The sequence below is a fragment of the Elephantulus edwardii genome, unplaced genomic scaffold (assembly GCF_000299155.1).
Source record: "Elephantulus edwardii isolate Elephantulus edwardi_28Jun2011 unplaced genomic scaffold, EleEdw1.0 scaffold00002, whole genome shotgun sequence".
Taxonomy (NCBI): domain Eukaryota; kingdom Metazoa; phylum Chordata; class Mammalia; order Macroscelidea; family Macroscelididae; genus Elephantulus; species Elephantulus edwardii.
The window spans coordinates 42,360,977-42,380,871 of record NW_006399752.1 but is presented as its reverse complement, the minus strand read 5'-3'; the positions used below and the strand labels follow the sequence as shown (position 1 = coordinate 42,380,871).

Sequence of the window (19,895 nt, the reverse complement as noted above, 5' to 3'; positions counted from 1 at the left end):
GCTTTTCTTTTTGAAAATTAAAAGAAAAAATTCTTTCATTGTTGTTCAATCTCTCCCCCCAAGTCCACTGCACTAAACAACCTTCATTCTGGACTCCTGTCATGGCAATAATATCTAATCACATATCCCTTTTAAACAGTTCTCTCCCTCATCTGTTTCAGTGCAGTATACATTATTTATCCCCTCTTTCTCAGTCTCCCCCCCCCACCTCCATGTCAGTCCTCTTTTATAACAGTGGCACCATGCAGTATTTGTCCTTTTGGGACTGAGATATTTCACTCAACATAATGTCCTCCAGGGTCACCCACTTCGAATAATATTTCACAGGTTCCTTGTTTTTCACTGCAGCATAGTATTCCATTGTGTGAATATACCAGTTCTAATTCACAACAGCACCGTGTGTCCGCACAGAGCTGTACTCCCTGGAGCATGCGGTGGCTCGCTTCCCAGAAGTCAATCTTCCAAGATCCCTCTGGGTGGATTCAAACCCTAACTTCTCAGTTAGCAGTGGGTATGTTATCCATTTGCACCACCCAGGGGGCTCCGTCAGAGGCCAAGCCAGCTCTGTCATGGACAGCCACCTCCCCAGATACATACTTTAGACAAACAGATGTGACTTGGTGAAAAAACAAAAGCAGACAGAAAGAATCAGAAAATGCAGGCTGCAGCCTGGGAGGAATTCATGCGTGGGCGTCAGCGCTGATCCAGGCAAGACAGGTGTTGAGGTCATGGGAGGATTTTGCAGCTGCGGTGCCATCTGGGCTTCACACGACAGTCCATGGCCAGGCTGTGCCCACGGCCTGGACTTCACACGACAGCCCCCGGCCTGGGCTCCACACGACAGCCCACAGCCAGGCTGTGCCCACGGCCTGGGCTTCACACGACAGCCCACGGCCAGGCTGTGCCCACGGCCTGGGCTTCACACGACAGCCCACGGCCAGGCTGTGCCCACGGCCTGTGCTTCACACGACAGCCCACGGCCAGGCTGTGCCCACGGCCTGGGCTTCACACGACAGCCCACGGCCAGGCTGTGCCCACGGCCTGGGCTTCACACGACAGATATTTAGATTTGAAGCCTGGGCTGTCCTGGAGGACCAGCTGGGGTCCAGTACATTTAATGATGCTTGAAGCTCACGCAGGTCTGACAGTAGCTGTCAGCCAGAGGGTGCGAGTGGGCATTTCCTGCCCATGCCAGAGCCGTGAGGCCCTATTCTAGTCCCAGCTGCACAGTTGGCGACAGTGGTACTACGAGCCAATTCCTCCTCCCACCCCCCACCCCGAACCCCTGTTTCTCAATGAAGTTGGACTTAATGATACTTGGGCTTCTGTCAGTTCACACTGGCTGGTGGGAGCCCATCGTGTGAGTTCCTTCCTAGCCCTGTGTGTTGGCTTTGGGCATGTCATGCTTTATGTGTTGAACTACTATCTGAAAGGTCTGTAGTTCAAACCCTACAGCAGCTCCACAGGAGACAGATGCAGCAGTCTGCTCCTGAGAAGATTTAACAGCTTCAAAACCCCTAGGAGGTCATTCCACTCGCTCCTCTCGGATCAGTACAGGTGGGAGTGGGAATCCGCTTGATCCGATGATGTCAGTGAGTTTTCTGGTGAATACGCACTTGTTAACTGAAAAGGTCAGAGGTTTGAATTTACCAGCTGCCTCACAGAAGAAAGATGTCACTGTCTGCTATGGCAAAAGTTACAGCCTCATAAACCCCCCGGGGCAGCCCTGCTCTGTCCTCTGTGGTCCCTAAGACTTGAGAAGATTCCCTAACAACAGCAGTTGGTGATTGGCCATTGTGGAAACTCACAGAGGGTTCACATCAGAGCGGTTTTATTTTTATCCTCCTCCCACCCAGTTTTAGAGGGTAGTTGAAGCCCTCAGTAGCACTCCACTGGCTCTGATCCCCTGGGGACATGGGTGTGACAGTGCAGTACCCAGTTGAAAATACCATGTACTCAGCTCAGTCCATGGTCAGCATTCAGCATCTCACGCCCAAGGCTAAGGGCAAAGCTCAGAGAGCTTGGCCTGCTCAGGGCCACTTGGCCTCTGCCCCTGCCCTCGGGAGCTCACAGTCCAAGAAAGGGACAGATTTTTACAATAGCCTCACTAGGAATGAGGAAGCCCTATTGTCACAATGGCTAGGCATCAGCTACTAACCAAAAGGTTGATGGTTCAAGCCCATGCAGGTCTTAGTTCTGAGGGAGAAAGAAAAAACTGGCCATCTGCTCCTGTAAAGATGAAGCCTGGAGAGACCTTTGGTTCCATGGACCGGAAATTCTGCTCTCTCCTGAGGGCATCATGAGTTGGGAGTCAGCTAGATGGCACCTAACAACAACAGCAAGAGAAGCTTCCCAGCAATAGGCCACCCATGCTTGAGAATGTGTGGGCGTGGACAGGAACTGAGTCGGGCAGGTAGGGAGGGTCACGGTCACAGGGAGCTTTGGGTGGAAAGGCACAGAGGAGTGAGGTGTGCAAGGAGCGTCCCCGATACAGCAGGTGGGGGCCACGTGGGAAACATGGAGGCAGCACATCTGTGGGCGCGGGAAGAGTCACAGCCCAGGAACCGAGACAGTCTGGGAGGGCTTCGTGGAGGAGGCGCCAGCAGAAGGAAGAATTCTGAAACAGCACGAGTATGGGGAGGCGGGTTCTAATCCAGGTCTCCCACATCTTAGCCATGCGACCCCAGGCAAGGAGCCTCAGTTTCCTCATCTGCCAAATGGGCACCGTGGGCAGAAGAGGGACCCTTAACCCACCTCACAGTTATTTCAGGAAGTCATTGGTCTCGTGTTTGTAAAATGTCACATGCATGTGAAGGTTGCATGGGAGATGATAGGGCTGGGGAGGGCTGGCAGGCAGGTAGGTGAGGTAAGTCAGGAGGCAGGATGTAGGTGATCCATCCTGGAATCCTCGATGAGACAGTTTGGCTTGGTAGAGAGTAGGAGGAATGACACGGGAGAGCCCGACAGCACTCCGCTCTGGGTTGACTTGGAGACAAGAATGAAATATTCACACTTGCCCCGCTAGGCAATGGGGAGCCATTGATAGTTCTTGAGCAGAGATGGAGATGACTCAGGACATTGGGAGGGCAGGCCTTGGGAGGACGGCTGGAAACAGCCAAAGATTAGTGCAGGATGTAGTTAGAAGGAGACTCAACTGAGGTGGCTTGGGGACCAGCATGGTAGTTCGGAGCCAGCCTGTTGCCAAATTGTGGAGGCATCTTGTGTGCCCCTCTTCTTACTTTTCTGTTTTTGGTTGATATTTTAATGAAAGTTTACAGAGACTGGATTTCCATTCATACATTGTTGCACATCTCCTCCCCCCCCCCCAGTTAGCTCTTCTCTTTAAAAAGAAAAAAAAATTATTTCATTGTTCCATAATTCCCCCTACCTCCTGCCCCCGAGTCCACTTTACTATGCAGCTCTTATTCTGGACACTACTTGTCATGAAAATAATACCTAATTATATATTCCTTTTCAACTGTTCTCTCCCTTATCTGTTTCAATGCAGTATACATTTTTTTATCCCCTCTTTTCTTAGACTCGCCCCAAACCCAGTGTTAGTCTATTTTACAACAGTGGCACCATGCAGTGTTTGTCCTTTTGTGACTGAGATATTTCACTCAGCATAATGTCCTCCAGGGTCACCCATTTTGAATAATATTGCATGAGTTCCTTGTTTTTCAACGCAGCGTAATATTCCATTGTATGAATGTACCACAGCTTCTCTGTCCTTTTGTTTGTTGATGGGCACTTAGGTTGTTTCCAACTCTTTGCTATTGTGAACAAAGCTGCAATAAACATGGGTGTGCATATATCTGCTTGGGTGGCAGTTCTGGTTTCTTTAGGGTAAATTCCCAGTAGTGGAATTTGCTGGGTCAAATGGTATATCTATTTCCAACTTTTTGAGAAAGTGCCATTCCACTTTCCACAGTGGCTGCACCATTTTACACTCCCACCAACAGTCAATAAGGGTTCCAGTTTCTCCACAACCTCGCCAGCATTTGCTGTTTGCTGTTCTGTTAAATTTTGCTATTCTGACTGGGGTGAGATGATATCTGATAGTTGTTTTGATTTGCATCTCTCTTAGAGCTGGGGATTTTGAATACTTTCTCATGTGTTTGTTGGCCATCTGAATGTCTTCTTTAGTGAAGTGTCTGTTGATAGCCTGTGCCCATTTGCAATTGGGTTGTTTACCTTTATCTTCTGGTGGTGGCCCCTCTTTCTACATCTACACTTTTCTCCTTTAGGGTCCCCTCTGCATGCCCTTCCCTGCCTTTTACTGTCAAGGTGCCCCAGGCTCTAATACCACCTTCTCACAGAGACCCCATGTGACTGAGCCAAACTCCCTGTAAGGTGACAGACAGGAGCAGATTGACAGGTCTGCTCTCCAGTGGAACCACAGAGTAGTTTCAAACCACCAACCTTTTTGTTAACAGGCGAGTGTTTACCTCTTGCCCCACCAAGGCTCCCATAACAAAGGTTGTGATGTGTACGGTCAGTTCGGCTCTGACTCATAGTGACTCTCTAGGACAGAGCTGAACTGCCCCGGAAGGTTTCCCAGGCAGCATCTTTCCAGACAGAGGTTACCCAGCCTTTTCTCCCACAGAGAGACAGGGTGGGTTCGAACCCATGACCATTGTGTCAACACAAGGTGAGGTATTCCTGCCAGGGGTATGTACATGTTTAATGTGCATCTTCTGGAAAGGGCACTGCTTTCCTCAAAAGAAGGTTGAGTTGTGGAATTTCTGGCCTTGGGTTTTGCTTTGCAGAGTGGGAGGAGGACATGTGTTCGCGAGGACAGAAGGATTTCCTGGGCCGTCGGCGTCAGGCTCTTGGGTGGATCCATGAGCCGAGCAGGCTGTTTTCTCAGGAGCCAGGAAAGGGGAAGAGGTTGAAGCTTTGCTCACTCCAGGGAGGGCATCTTTCTCAGTTCTGTCTTCCTAAGCCTGCTCTGTCTCCCCCCTCCCCAGGGAGGCTGATCCAGCCACGAGAGCAGAAAGGCTCCTCTCTCCAGAAGTGGGCACCCCCCCACAAACACCCCCAAACCCTCAGGTCCTTCCTTCAGGGATCCCGGGAGCAGCTCACACTGAGGGTCCCCTGCTCACCGCCTCTACCTCCTTCTCTTCCCAGGCAAGCCCTACGGGGCCGACGACTTCCTGCCGGTGCTCATGTACGTGCTGGCCCGCAGCAACCTCACAGAGATGCTCCTTAACGTGGAGTACATGATGGAGCTCATGGACCCCGCGCTGCAGCTGGGCGAGGGTGAGTCGCCGCCCTGGACCCTGCCCGATCCCCTGCCAGGCAGTCCGAGCACCCCTGGGAGGGGAGGGGGACAGACTCCTGGGGACACGAACGCATGTGCATGGACTGGCAGGAGAGGTGGCCAATAGAATGAGGATAACGACACTGCTGTGCCACATGTGCCAAGACAGGAGTGCGTTTCGTAGACTGTGCAGTCAGGGGAGACTTCTTGGAGGAGGCGACACCTGAGCTGAGTGTTGAAGGATGAATAGGAGCTCGCCAGATAAAGAAGGGGAGAGGCATTCTCTGCAGAGGGGGAGAGTGGGAGCTGGAAGTGTGAGGACAGGCAGAAGCAGTGGGCAGCCGCTGCCGCATCAGTGGTGATGTGACGGTCAGTTCTGGACTGAGGGAGGCTCCGGGGGACTCTGCTGCCTTCTCTTCCAACCCCGAGTCAGGACCTCTGCAGTTGTTGTTGTTGTTGTTATAATGACCTTGTAACCAACAGATGGAAGCCTGGTCACATCTTGTGCTATCCTCTCTATCTCTGCTGTGCGCAGTCACCACAGTCCACCTCAAAGAGGGTCTTCCTCTGTTTCCCTGACCCTCTGCTTTTCCAGGCCCTCTGTCAGTTGTTAATATCAGGTGCCTTCGGGTAAAGTAAGACCAACAGACGCCCTGTGAACGCCAGATCTGAACTGTGTCCTGCCCTGTGACGACCTCATCTCTGTCACACTCTGCAGTCACTGTCAGTCCACCTAACTGGCAGTCTTCCTCTCTTTACCTGACCCTCCACCTTTCCAAGCATGTCGCCCCTCTCCAAGGAATAGCCCCTCCTAACAACACATCCAAAGAATGTGCAATAAAGCTTCGCCATCCTTGCTTCCAAGAAGCAGTCTGACTGTCTCCAGGACATGTCTGTCTGCCCTTTTGACTGTCCATGCGATAGTCAGTGCTCTTCTCCAGCACCACAGCCCAAAGACATCAGTTCTTCTCCTGTCATCCTTATTCACTGTCCACACTCAGCAGGGAGGCTAATTACACAGGCAGAAGGACCAAGGCGAAGGCGTGGATGACACCATCCCACCCGCAGTTTCCCTTCCCCTTTCCTCCTTCCCACCACTTCCCCCTGCACACGGCGCTCAGCCGTCCCCCACCTAGAGCTCCCTGGGCCTTGGCCTTTGTGTGCAGCCAGCCCAGGCACCCACTCCAAGGGGCACAAGTCGTCCTCTGGGACATCAACTTCAAAGGATGGGTCAGGAGCCTCGAGCCCAAATGTCTGTCCCTTGTGGACTCTGTGACCCTTGAGGCCAGCAATCCTCTTTGCATCTCTTTGCATGTTCAGCATAAACCAGTCCCTGGGGTCACAGTTGGATGTGGGTGGATCTGTTAGTTTCTATCAGTTCAGAGAAGCATGTTGAGGCTGTGACGTTTACTGTCAACATTATAACTTTAGCTGCGGCTCTGAGACCTCAAGGGACTGTATTCTCTGCCTCTTTAGTGAAAATTTATTTTTCTACGTTCAAGACAGTCTGTCTTCCAACAAATGATCCAGGAATTCCACAGATGCCGGGCTTCCTTGTGTAGTGACCATCCTGCAATGCCCAGTGCATGCCAGCATCCATTCACCTGGTAACACATACACCCCATCAATCTGCCCTCCTGTTTGTCTGTATATCCATACGTACACCCACATAGCCACTCACCATCCATCCATCCATCCACCCATCCATCCATCTCCTTATCCATGCATCTTCTCATCCATTCATCCACCTATCCGCCCATCCAGCCATTCATCTGCCAGTCTATCCACCTACACACACATTCACCCACATGTCTACTGATCCATCCACCCATCTCTTCACCCATCCATTCATTCACCCACTAATCCATCTGCCCATCCACTTATCTACCATCTACACATCCATCCATCAGTCTACCCATCCATCCTCTCATCCATCTACTTGTCCACCCATCCCTACATCCACCCACTCATCTATCTACTCATCTCTCCATCCACTCATCCATCCATACACCTGTCCACCCATCCGTCCATTCATCCATCTATCCACCTGTCCACTCATTCATCCATTTACCCATCCATCCACTCATCTGTTAGTTCACCTCTCCACCCAGCCATCCATTCATCTGCCCATTCATCTATCCATCCACCTCCCCACACATCCACCCATCTACTCATGCATGCATTACCTCTCCATCCAACCATCCATTCACCCACTCATCCATCTCCTCATCCATTCATCTACCCATCATCCACTCAAGCATTCATCCATCTGTCCACTCATCCATCTATTCATCACCCATCCAACTATCCAGCCATCTGTCCACCCATCTGTCTGCTCATCCATCCTTTTCTCCACCAAATCATCCATTCACCACTCATCTATCTCCCTGTCCATTCATCTCCCCACCCATCTATCTACTCATTCATCCATCCATTCATCCATCTGTACACTCATCCGTCCATTCATCACCCATACAGCTATCCAGCCATCTGTCCACCCGTCTATCTGCTCATCCATCCTTCCATCCATTTCTCTGCCAAATCATCCATTCACCACTCGTCTATCTCCCTGTCCATTCATCTCGCCATCCATCTATCTTCCCATTCATCCATCCATTAATCCATCTGTTTACTCATCTGTCCATTCATCACCCATACAGCTATCCAGCCATCTACTCACACATCCACCTATCTCTCTGCTCATCCATTCATTCACCTCTCCACCCAACCATCCAGTGCCCCACTCATCTATCTTCACATTCATTTATCTACCCATCCTTCCATCTACTCATTCATCTATCCATAGATTCATTCGTCCATCTTTCCGTTTATTCATCCATCCATTGCCCATCCAGCTATTGCCCATCCAGCTATCCAGCCACCTGTACGTATATCCACACATCTGCTTACCCACACATGCATTCATTCCTCCATCTATTAGCACATTCACCAATAATCCTGTTCCCTTGTCTGCCCATCTATCCATCAGCCTATCCATACACTCACTGATCTACTCATCTGTCCATCCATTCATCTGCCCATATATCCATCCACTTATCCACCTGTCCACCCACCCATTTGCTCATCCATCCATTCATCTGTCCACCTACCCTTGTATCCAGCTACCTGTCCTTCTGTAACCCATCTATCGCCAGTCAGGAGCCAGTAATCCATTTCTTTGTACCAGACCGCGTGCCAGGCACATGAGTAACAGTATAAGTAAGACAGGTAAGGCTGGTATTGTCATGAAAACAAACAAACGCCTCAGTTGCACCTTGCACTTTGGGGCCCCACCTCTGGCCTTCATGGGTCTTGGTCTTATAAATAAAAATGAAGGCATTTCAAGGCTGAGAAGGTGGACTGAAGTCCCTAGGCAGCACTGACCCTGAACTCCTATGGCCTCACCAGCCTGAGGGAAAGGGAAAGAAGACTGAGAGACAGAAGGACCTGGGGCAGGGGGCTGGAGGAGGCGGGAAGACCTGGGACTGGGGCTGGGGGAGGTGGGAGGACCTGGGGCGGAGGCTGGGGAAGGTGGGAGGACCTGGGGCGTGAGGAGGTGGAGCAGGGGCCTGGAGAAGGTAGGAAGACCTGGGGCGTGAGGACCTGGGGAAAGCAGCAGGACCTGGGGAGGGAGTGGCGGGCTGGGGAAGGCAGGAGGACCTGGGATGGGGAACTGGGAGAGGCAGGAGGACCTGAGGGGGCAGGGAGAGGTGGGAGCACCGGGAGTCAGGGACTGTGAGCAGATTTTCTTCCTGCACCTTCCCTTAACACCTGGGTCGCTGTTTCCTAGAACTAGTCCTTGAGATGTATAGCATCCTACCGGCAGGACTCCTCAACAGGTATCTTCCCTGTGGTCTTGTGGCTGCTATAAATGTAACCTCAAGAGGTTAAAAGTTTACATTTCAAATATTGCCATTGATAGAAGAAGATACGGTAAACCAAGGGAAAGGAAGGGTGCCCACAGATAGGCACAACAGGAACTGGCAGCCTTAATATGTAAAAGGCTCTGATAAATCAACAAGAAGATCACAAAAACTGTAATGTTTACCCAAGCAAAGGACATCCGTTCATCCGTGCAGTAAATGCTCATCCACTCATGCAGGCAGCAAATACCCATCCACTCATCCATCCAACAGATACTTATACGTGCATCACATTCTCATCTATGCAGCAGATATCCATCCCTCATCCATGCAGTGAGAGCTCCCGCCGTGTCAGGTGATAGCCAGTTCATTTTTCCATAGGGATTCCTTCTGATGGGGTGGAGGATGGGGCGTCAGACCTTCTACTTGTTAAACACATAGGCAAAGGAAGTAATTACACATCTGAACTCGTCAGGGGTGTTGAGAAGTCAGCTGGGGGGATGGAGAAGGGGCATGGGAGCGGAAAGGGGTCTGCATCAGCTCAGCCAAACCGGGGAGGCTGAGCTTGGAGAGTGACCCATTGCTTGTCACTTTCTGTTTCCAGTTTTCTATGTTAGATTTGCGCTGCTTACAGCACTGCGGTTGGTGGTGAGGGTAAGCCGTTACGTAGAATCCTGTTAGAAGTTTACAGCTGACCCCACAGCGTTTTGTGACATCTAAGAGATAGTGTCCATGAAAGCCCTTTGGGACAAAGGATGGTGGGACGACTGGGTGCTCTGTGCAGTCTGGCATTGGACGCTTTTCAGCAACGGTCAGCTACACACTGGGCATGGGGATGCCTGCCCCGTCTTCAGCTTGAGGCCTTGCAGCCTCAAAGCCCAGTGGCCAAGCTCCATGTCCCAGCTGTCCTGTCCTCATGGGTGCCCCCGCCCTACTCCACAGCTTCCTAGAGTCCTCTTTCCTGTTCCCAGAAGTCTTGGGATTTGAGTAGGAATGATGAGTCCTTCAAGCAGAAGGGCCACTGCTTTCTAGGCTACTTTATGTACTTTTGAGACAATTACCTACAATACAAATGGGGCATTAGTGCTTCAGTGGTAGAATTCTCGCCTTTGACAAGGGGAGATCCTGGTTTGATTCCCACCTGCTTCTTTCTCCTCATGCACAGCACACCTGTCCGTCAGTAGAGGTTTGGGTTGGGTGTGGCTGTGATGCTGACTGAGTTTCTGTGAAGCTCATGGCTGAGGGATCTGCAGCTTGGGAGGGGCTTCAGCCTTCTGAGTCTACCAGCCATCAGACCCCATCTTCACATGTCTAAGTCCAAGGGCAGAGGATTGGAGCAGGAGGGCTCAGGTGTCTTGAGTGTCCCTGCGGGACCTCCCCTCTCAGGGGGTGGTGGCACACAGGGGATGCATCTCCTCAGCCTCTGAGGTGCAGATGGAAAGAGGAGTCCTTCCTGGAAGGAGAGAATTGTGCCTAGAAATCCCTTCAGGGGGTTGGCCCCGGCCACCCTGGCTTGGGAACTTACAGTGATCAAATTCAAGGGGAACTCTTAATCACGTGAGTAGAAGAAGCAGTTTGGGAGACAGATTCTGTGCCTGTTCTGCTTCAGGAGATCTGTGACGGGTCCCAGAACTTCAGTGGTGAGGAAGAGGGAAGTTACTTGGCTGGGTGTGGGGTTTCCGAGCTGACCAGGTGCTCTGGGGGTCCACAGAGGTAACTCCGGGGTGTGGGTGGGGCCGGCCCCTGCCTGGAGCTTCCATCATCCATGTGAACAGATGGTTCTGTGTTCAGCACAGAGCCTGCAAGCCCAGCAGCCTGCACATGGAGGCTCTTCTGCTCGGGGTTGGCTCCCAGTGCTGCCCTCTGGCAGAGAACTAGTGATGGGGGCCCTCTTTCTGTGCATCAGGTCTATCAGGTATAAGGGATGGCAGCTTCCTTTGGGGTGTAGGGTGGGTGTGGACACTGGGTCTATAGGACCCAGCCTCCTAGCCTCCCTCCCAGCTCTCAGCAGAGCCGGTGCCCACCCATCATGAGCTAAACAGAGATCGGACACTTAGGCAGAATCAACTAGAAACCCCGACCTCTCCCAGAAGTGACTTTGTAACCTCTTTCCCACATCCCCTGACATCCTGGCTGAGGGCAGGTCACGCTGAGTTAACACCTTGCCAAGGTAGTGGCTTTTCCCCTTCAACTCAAACTGCAAACTCATCGCCGTCGGATCTGAACTAATTCATAGCTGCCCCTCCAGCAGATTTTCAGAGGCTGTAAATCACACAGGAAGAGCCCATCCATCTTTCTTCCTAGGATCTGCTAGTGGATTCAAACAAACGAAGAGACATGGCCTTTGGGTTAGTGAGGAAACTCCCTAAACCCTATACCAGCAGAGCACCTTTCTCCACCCCTGCCCCCATCATTGGTTCATTTACTCCTTCTCCCCATAGAACGGGGAGCTCTGGTGGCCTAGCTTTGCTGCCAACCCAGAGTCACATGGTTTGGACCAACCAGCTGCTCCGGCTGAGAAAGATGGGCAGTCTTCCCCTATACAATTTACAGCCTCTGAAAACCTGCTGAAGGGTCAGCTGTGCAGTCAGTTCAACTGACCCTGTGAGTCAGTTTGAGATGGTGGTTGTAGTTGTTGTGTGTCGCCGTCTTGGAACCGACCCACAGCTGACCCTCCAGTGGGTTTTCAGAGGCAATGGAACTGCATGGGAGGGTGTGAAGAACCGCATAGCCCCAAAGGCGGCTCCCAAAGTCCCTGTAGGGGCCCCTGCCATCTAGTGGTGCTGACAAGTACTGCAAGTCGAGTGGTCAGGGCCCCCCCCCCCATACATGAAAAGCAGGGCTTAGGGCAAGCCAGGGGGTATGGTGGGGCTTGGGGTTCCTTCCTTTCCACCAGAGAAGCTCAGGATCCTTCAAAGCATCTCCTTCAGGTTACCAATAGACGTGTGATGCTGTTGTGAGGTGCCTTAGAATCCGTCCTGATGCACATCCACCCTCGGTGGCCCCAGAATGAAGCACTGCTCAGCTCTGCGACTTCTTCAGTGTTTGAGCCCAGTGTTGCAGCCTCTCTGTGGGTACATGTCGTCGGGAATCTGCCTCTACTTTGCTGACCTGGGCTTTTTGCCTCTGATTAAAAGACAGCTGCTGTGCCTTCAGATACACCCCTGCACTCCAGGCAGGAGTAAGGGGAACAGGTGGAAACCTTTATCAGCTCATTGTGCCTCTTTCTAAAGGCTTTCCTCGGTGCCCCATCCACAGACTTCCACTTACAGCCAAGTAGCCAGAAGAGGATTCCCTGGCTTGCCTCCCTCCCCTGAAAGGCAAGGGAGTCTGAGAAGTGGGCATTGTTAGCTGAATGTTGCTTCCCCAAATAAAAGGTTCAGTTAGTTAGGAAGAAGGGGAGAATGAGTGTTAGGTCGGTTAGTGGCAGAATCTGCCTCCTGTCAGTTTGCTACCACTATCCTGGAACCTAAAGAGCTGGAACAGAGATCTAGACAGTGGAAGGGAGAGCTGTACGCAGCCCAAGGGAAATAGACCAGGAGGAGGCTCTGGGACCCAATGTCTGTGTCTCTAACGTGAAGAGGCTCAAGAAGGTGGCTGTTCTTAACTGTTGGCTTCCACCTCCTAGTGAGGTGAATGGAATAGAACTGCCCACAGCGTTTTCTAGGCTGTAATCTCTATGAGAACAGATAGCCAGGTCCTTATCCCATGGATACATGGCAGAACGTGAAAGACCGCAGCCTTAAATATAGATTGAAGCTCAACATCAAGAAAACAGAGACTCTCACCACTGGGCCGATTGGCAACATCATGCTAGACGATGAAGATTGAGATTTTTAACAGCTTTAGTTTGCTTGACTCAACAGTCAACACTCTTGATACCAACAGCCAGGAAATCAAAAGACAAATTGCATTGGGAAATTCTGCTGTCAGAGACCTCTCCAAAGTACTGAAGAGCCACGATGTCAGTCTGGTGACTAAGGTGCGCCTGATTCAGACCATGGTCTTTGCAGTCACTTGCTGTGCATCAAAGAGTTGGACAATAACTAGGGATGATGAAAGGAGAATTGATGTCTTTGAGCTGTGGTGCTGGACAAGAGTATTTAATATACTTTGGACCAGAGGAGAACAAATAGGTTTGTCCTAGAGAGGGTGAGACCAGACTGCTCCTTGGAGGTAAGGATTCTGAAGCTTCGTCTGATACACTTTGGACATGTTGCAAGGCGGGATCAGTCCTTGGAGAGGGATATCATGCTTGGGAGGGTGGAGGGACAGCGCAGGAGAGGAAGATCCTCGATGAGATGGATTGATTCAATGACTGAGGTAATCGGGGTAGGTGTGTCAGAGATAAGAAGGTTGGCGCAGGTTAGAGCAGGTTTCAGGGATATTGAATATAGGGTTACTATGAGTCGCAACGGCACATAATGACAACAACAAATGTGATTTCCAAAGACATCCTTCTGCTGCTCTGTGGGTTTGAACTGTCAACCTTTGAGCACTACTACTGTTAGTGCTTCTCAAACTTTTCTTTTCTCAAATTCAGCTTTTTAAGATGCACCGTTTATTGACGGCGATTACAGTAATTGGCTCTGCAGCTCTGCCTTCATCGGTGCAATTTTCCCATCACTGTTAACCTCCCACTTCCCACTCCCTCCCACCCCTGACTCCTCTGATAACTTTGAGCTCTATAAATTAGCCTTTTCTTGTCTTTTTATGTAAATGAGGTAATCTAGTACTTGTCGTTTTGTGATTCGCTTATTTCACTCAGCATGTCTTCTAGCTCCATTCATAGTATATGTGTGTGTCACGATGTCATCTCCTCCTGGCCACGTTGTGTTCTGTTGCATGTATGGACCGCATTTTGATCCGTTCATTTGTTGATGAGTATTTCGTTGGTTCTTCCCTATGGCTGTTGTCAACAGTGCTGCATTGCACTGGTGCGGGCCCCTCTTTGAGTTCTGCTTGCCTGTCTTTGGTCTTTAACCGAGGAATGGACTTGCTGGGTCACACAGTAGTGTGTTTGTAGTAGCATTTGGTTTTCTGAGGAATTACCACTGTTTTCTATAACAGATGTACCGTTTTGCATTTCCAACAGCATCAGATAAGGGTGCCAGTGTCCCCCTATCCTCACCAACGTTTGCTATCTTGTTTCTTTTTGGTGGTGGTAGTGTGTATGTGTGTGTGTGTGTGTGTGTGTGTGTGTGTGTGTGTGTGTCTTTACCATTCTAATAGGAGTGAAATGGGGTTTCATTGTGGTTTTTATTTGCATCTCTGAGGGAAGATGACACCACGCATCTTCCCATGTGTCTGGTGGACATCAGAAGGTCTTCTTTCAAGAAATGGCTACTCAGGTCACTTGTCTGTTTTATGATTGGATTGTCTTTTTTTTTTATTGGTAAGCAGTTAAGTTTTTAAATATAATGTGGTTAAATAGATTCTTTCTGGACATATGGATTATGAAGACATCCTTCCAATAGATACCTTGTCTTTTCATTCTTTTGATAAAGCCTTTTCCTGAACAAAAGTTTTCATTTTTATCAGGTCTCATTTATTTATTTATTTATTTTTTGTTTTTACTTTTATTATTATATGAACTAATTCACTGTTTTGTTTTTGTTTTTGTTTTTTAACTAATTCACTGTTGATAACTCAGCCTGATAGCATTGCTTTTATCTGTCAAGAATTTTAGTTTGCCCATTTAGGACTTTAATTGTTTGAATTTGGTATGTACAAGTTGTGAAGCAAGGGTCTTTAGATAATATTACCTGTTTATTTTATTAATCTTTGTTATTTATTAAGGAATACATTTTATAATTTACTGGCTATTAGAAAAATAAGTATGTATTAAATTTTTTATGAATGACTTTTTTTACTTGTGGAGGTTTTGGGTTTTTGAGTGAAAGGTCATAAATTATAAAGAATTTTCATTCAATTGTGTGAATTAACTTAAAAGAAATGGAGAAAGAAACACTCATTTTACTTCTTTTAAATCTTGGAAAATTGCTTGTAACATAGTATAATGGTCACTACATTTTCTCCTATATCAACTTCTAAAAAATATTTTTTAGAATAGTTACTGTGGTTGAAAATTGCAAAAGTGTGCAACAATGAATGAATGGAAATCCAAAGTCTCTGTACATTTTTACTGAAATTAATAATAAATTTACATAAAAAAAGAAGAAGAAAAAAGAAAATTGCAAAAGTGAGTTTCTAGCTATGTACCATTGAGTCAAAACCAACTGACAGCTGACCTTCCAGGGAATTTTCAGAGGCTGTAAACCACGTGAGAGGAAAGGCCCATCCTTCTTCCTTGGAGCAGCTGGTGGATTCAAACCGCCTCCCTTTGGACTGGCAGCACAGTGTCTTACCCACCAGGCCACTGGAGCGTCTCTGTTGGTTGTGGAGTACGCTCCAAGTCATGGTGGTGACGTTGGAATCTTTTCTATGACCGAGCACATAGTTGGGGCTACAGTATCAATTCGTTTCACTGAAGATTTCCCTAACCCTTTACCTGCTGCCGAGGTGGTTAAGTCTTCAGCTTCTGGCTGGAAGGTTGCTGGGTCAAACCCACCAGCTACTCCCTGGGAGAAAGCTGTGATAGTTGATGTCCATGAAGATTAAAACCCCAAAACTAAGCCCACTGTGGTCCAGCTGGTCTGGCTCGTGACGACACTCCAAGAGGTCTGGACGGGAGGCTCTGAACGCTCATGGCAGGAAGTCACCGTCTTTCTAACAGCAGGAGGGGCTGTTAGCAGCCCACATGCTGCACACTGCGCCACCAGGGCTTCTTTCTGTGGAGATAACAGCCTGACAGGCTTGGAAAGCCTAGCAACCACTTCACTCTGTCCTGAGGGGTTTACAGATCACCAGAAGAACAGACCAGTTTGTCATGAAAGAAATGCAACCAGTGTCCCTTAGAGGCAAGGATGTGAAACATCATCTCGCTGACTTTGCACAAGGCAGAAGGAACCAGTCCTGGGAGAAAGGCATCATGCTGGGAAAGGCTGAGGGTCAGAGAAAGAGAGGAAGATCCTCAACAAGACGGATTGACACGGTGACTTTCCCAGTGGGCTCCAGTGTGGCAGAGGTGATGAGGGCGGCACGGGATATAGGGCAGTGTTGAGGTCTGTTGTTCATAGGATCACTATGAGTCATAGTCAACTTGATGGCACCCACCAACAATAAGTACAGGTGTCTGTGAGTCAGAATCAGCCAACTTCAGGTTTGGGTTGCAAAGGGATTCTCTTCTACCGAACATAATACCCTTTTCTTTTTTTTTTAAATTTTATTTTGTCAGGGGAGCTCTGGTGGCCTAGTGGTAAGGAGCTGCAACTACAATCCCAGAGGCACACAGTTCGAATCCACCAGATGCTCTGCCGGGGAAGGAGGGACAATCTCCTCCTGTACCAGTCAGATCTGATTTGACGGTACACTCACACAAAAATAATAAAATTAAAAAAAGAAAAAAATTTATTTTGTTAATTTTAATTAACATTTACAGAGAATATGGATTTCCATTCATCCATTGTTACACTTTTCTCCCTGCCCACCCCTACCCCAGTTCATTCTTCTCTTTGAAATGTAAAAGAAAAAATCCTTCATTGGTATACAATCCCCCCTTACCAGTACACTCCACTTTGCAACCTTCATTCTGGACTCTTGTCGTAACCTTAATACCCAATCATATATCACTTTTAAACTGTTGTCTCCCTCATCTGTTTCAATGCAGTATACATAACTTATCTAATTTTTCTCAGTCTCACCCCGACCCTGATGTCAGTCCCATTCTACAACAGTGGAATTATGCAGTATTTGTCCTTTTGTGGCTGAGATATTTCACTCAATATAATGTCTTCCAAGATCACCCATTTTGAATAATATTGCATGAGTTCCTTGTTTTTCAATGCAACATAGTATTATATTGTGCATAATACCCTTTTCTATCGATTGGTCCGCCCAGATGACATTTACAAACTAAGCCATTCTCCTATCTAAGCAACATTATGTTTGTATATGTATGATCTGTATAGATAGACTCAGAATTCTCCTGCCGGCCACTCTCTCCCAACCACTTCCTCTCCCACCCTGAAGGCGTCCAAGGGGGCATGTTCACTGTGTATCCTTCCAGAAAATGCCTGTGTACAATATAAATAGATATATGCACACCCATGTTTATCACGGCTTTGTTCACAATAGCAAGGAGTTGGAAACAACCTAAGTGCCCGTGAACAAACGAATAGATAGAGAAGCTGTGGTATATTCACATAATGGAATACTACGCTGCATTGAAAAACAAGGAACTCATGCAATATTATTCAAAATGGGTCCCTGGAGGACATTATGCTGAGTGAAATATCTCAGTCACAAAAGGACAAATACTATATGGTGCCACTGTTGTAGAATGAGGCTGACATCAGGGTGGGGGTAAGACTGAGAAAAACTGGATCAATTATGTTTACTGCATTGAAGCCGATGAGGGAGAGAATATTTTAAAAGTAATCTATTTTAGGGCATTATGATTATCATAAGAGTCCAGAATGAGGGTTGCAGAGTGGAGTATACTCAGGGTGGGGGGGGGGTGGGGGGGGATTGTGTACCAATAAAGGAGTTTTTCTTTTGCTTTTCAAGGAGAGGAGCGAACAGGGGGTGGGGGTGGGGTGGGCGAGGAGAAAAGTGCAACAATGAATGAATGGAAGTCCAAAATCTCTGTAGATGTTCATTGAAATTTTAAAAAAAAAAAAAAAGCCAGAGTTCCCTTCCAAATGTGGAAACCAGTACCTAACTTTGAGCAGAACCCTGGCCATTCAGGAAGTTCCATCCAAGCAGCTGTATGGGGCCGTGGGTGGAGCCCAGCCAGGGGTGTCTGGTGCGGTGGGCGGTGACCTGGGGTGTGGTCTGAGGCAGTGGGGATGTGGTCTGGGGCGGTGGGGGGAACCTAGGGTGTCGATGTGTGGAGGGTGTTTCAGGGTAGGGTTGAAGGCGGTGGGTGGAGCCCAGGGGTGTGGTCTGAGACAAGGGAGGCGGGGTCTGGGGTGATGGGCGGGACCCAGGGTTCGTGTGTGTGTGTGTGTGTGTGTGTGTGTGTGTGTGTGTGTGTGTGTGTGGATGGGTGTGGGTGTATGGTTGGAAGTGGCGGGAGGAGCCCGGGGGTGTGGCCTCTGGTGGGTGGAGCCCGGGGGTGTGGCCTCTGGTGGGTGGAGCCCGGGGGTGTGGCCTGAGGCAGTGGGCTGGCCCAGGGGGGAAGAGTAACAGGTTGTAGTCTGATGCAGGGGTCCCGGGGTGTGGTCCTGTGCAGTGGGCGGGGCCCGGGGTGTGGTCTGAGGCAGTGGGAGTCCAGGGGTGTGGTCTGGGGTGATGGGCAGGAGCCAGTGTTGGTGTGTGGAGGTGTATGGTTGGAAGTGGTGGGAGGGCCCAGAAGTGTGGCCTGTGGTGGTGGAGTAAGGGGGTGTGGTCTGAGGAGGTGGGTGGGGCACCGGGGGTGTGGCCACCTGGTGGGCGGGGCCTCCGGGCGTTCCCGCTGAGGCTGAGGCCTCCACTGTGGGTGTGGATTGTGTGGCAAGGCGGGGCCCAAGTGGTGCATCCTGGAGGTGGTGGATGTGCAGGTGGAGACTAGAGAGTGTATGTGATGCTGCCCAGAGGTGCTGGGCGTAAAGGGAGGCGGTGGACCAAGCCCGGAGGCAAGGGAAAGCTTTCCTGCCGACTGGAGGAACCAGGCTGGAGACCCCCTTGGACCACTCGAGGGATTTGGAAGAAGCCCTGACCCAGCCTCCACACCCTTGTCCCTGCAGGTTCCTACTATTTGACCACCACCTACGGTGCCCTGGAGCACATCAAAAACTACGACAAGATCACGGTGACCCGGCAGCTGAGCGTGGAGGTGCAGGACTCCATCCATCGCTGGGAGCGGAGGCGCACACTCAACAAGGCCCGAGCCTCCCGCTCTTCCGTGCAGGTGACGCAGGGGACAGAGGGAGGGCCCATGCCCCAGACAGTCCCCCAAAGCCACCTGCCCCCATGCTCAGGAGTCATGACACCTGGGCCCCCTGACCATCGGAGTACTGAGAGGAAGGGGCCTGGTCCTGCTGGCCAGTGTGTGGCCAGCGCTTCCTGGTGCTGAGCTGGAGGAATCACCACTCACATGTTCTAGATGGACAGAAAATAATGCTAAGGGAGGAATGTGGAGATGAATCCTTGCAGGGAATGCTTCCCCTTCTGTCCCTGGACAAATGCAGCCGCCATCCAAGCATCTCCTTGCTCCAACTGTCCTGCCCCCTCCAGTGCCCCACCTGTCCACAATCTCTTTATTCCAGTTGTCATCATGGTGACCTCGGGGGTGTCAGAGTAGTGCTGTGCTCCATTGTGTTTCATTATCTAGTGATTGATTTTCCCAAAGTCGATCACCAGGCCTTTCTTCCAAGGTGCCTCTATGTGGATTCAAATGTCCAGCCTTTCTGTTAGCAGCCCATTGTGTTAACTGTTTGCTTTCAGGGGCTTCCATCTCTATACAAACTCAGGATTCAAGCTTCTCCTCCTGTTTCATCCCAACATTCTCCACACACACACACACACACACACCCCTCAGTTCCATCAAATCACAATCTCCTGAGCCTGCTACTCTCATCAACACCACAAGGCATCCCTTCCATCCTTATTCACCATCCAACTTTGAGATGCATAGGAAGTAATTGGAAAGACTATGCCTGGATCAGGGGTACCTTTGTCTCTAAGCTGATATCCTTGGTCTTTAACATTTTGGAGAGGTCCTTAAC

At 49.7% G+C, this 19,895-nt stretch overlaps 1 protein-coding gene across 1 annotated transcript in view; it reads left to right on the top strand.

The window, feature by feature from the left end:
* RIN3 (Ras and Rab interactor 3) overlaps nt 1-19,895 on the top strand; it is a 162,871-nt gene that overhangs the window by 140,113 nt on the left and 2,863 nt on the right. The window contains exons 11-12 of the mRNA XM_006879209.1: nt 5,131-5,262; nt 18,915-19,078. Coding sequence (XP_006879271.1) covers nt 5,131-5,262; nt 18,915-19,078 — 296 coding nt within the window. The remainder of the gene's footprint in view (nt 1-5,130; nt 5,263-18,914; nt 19,079-19,895) is intronic.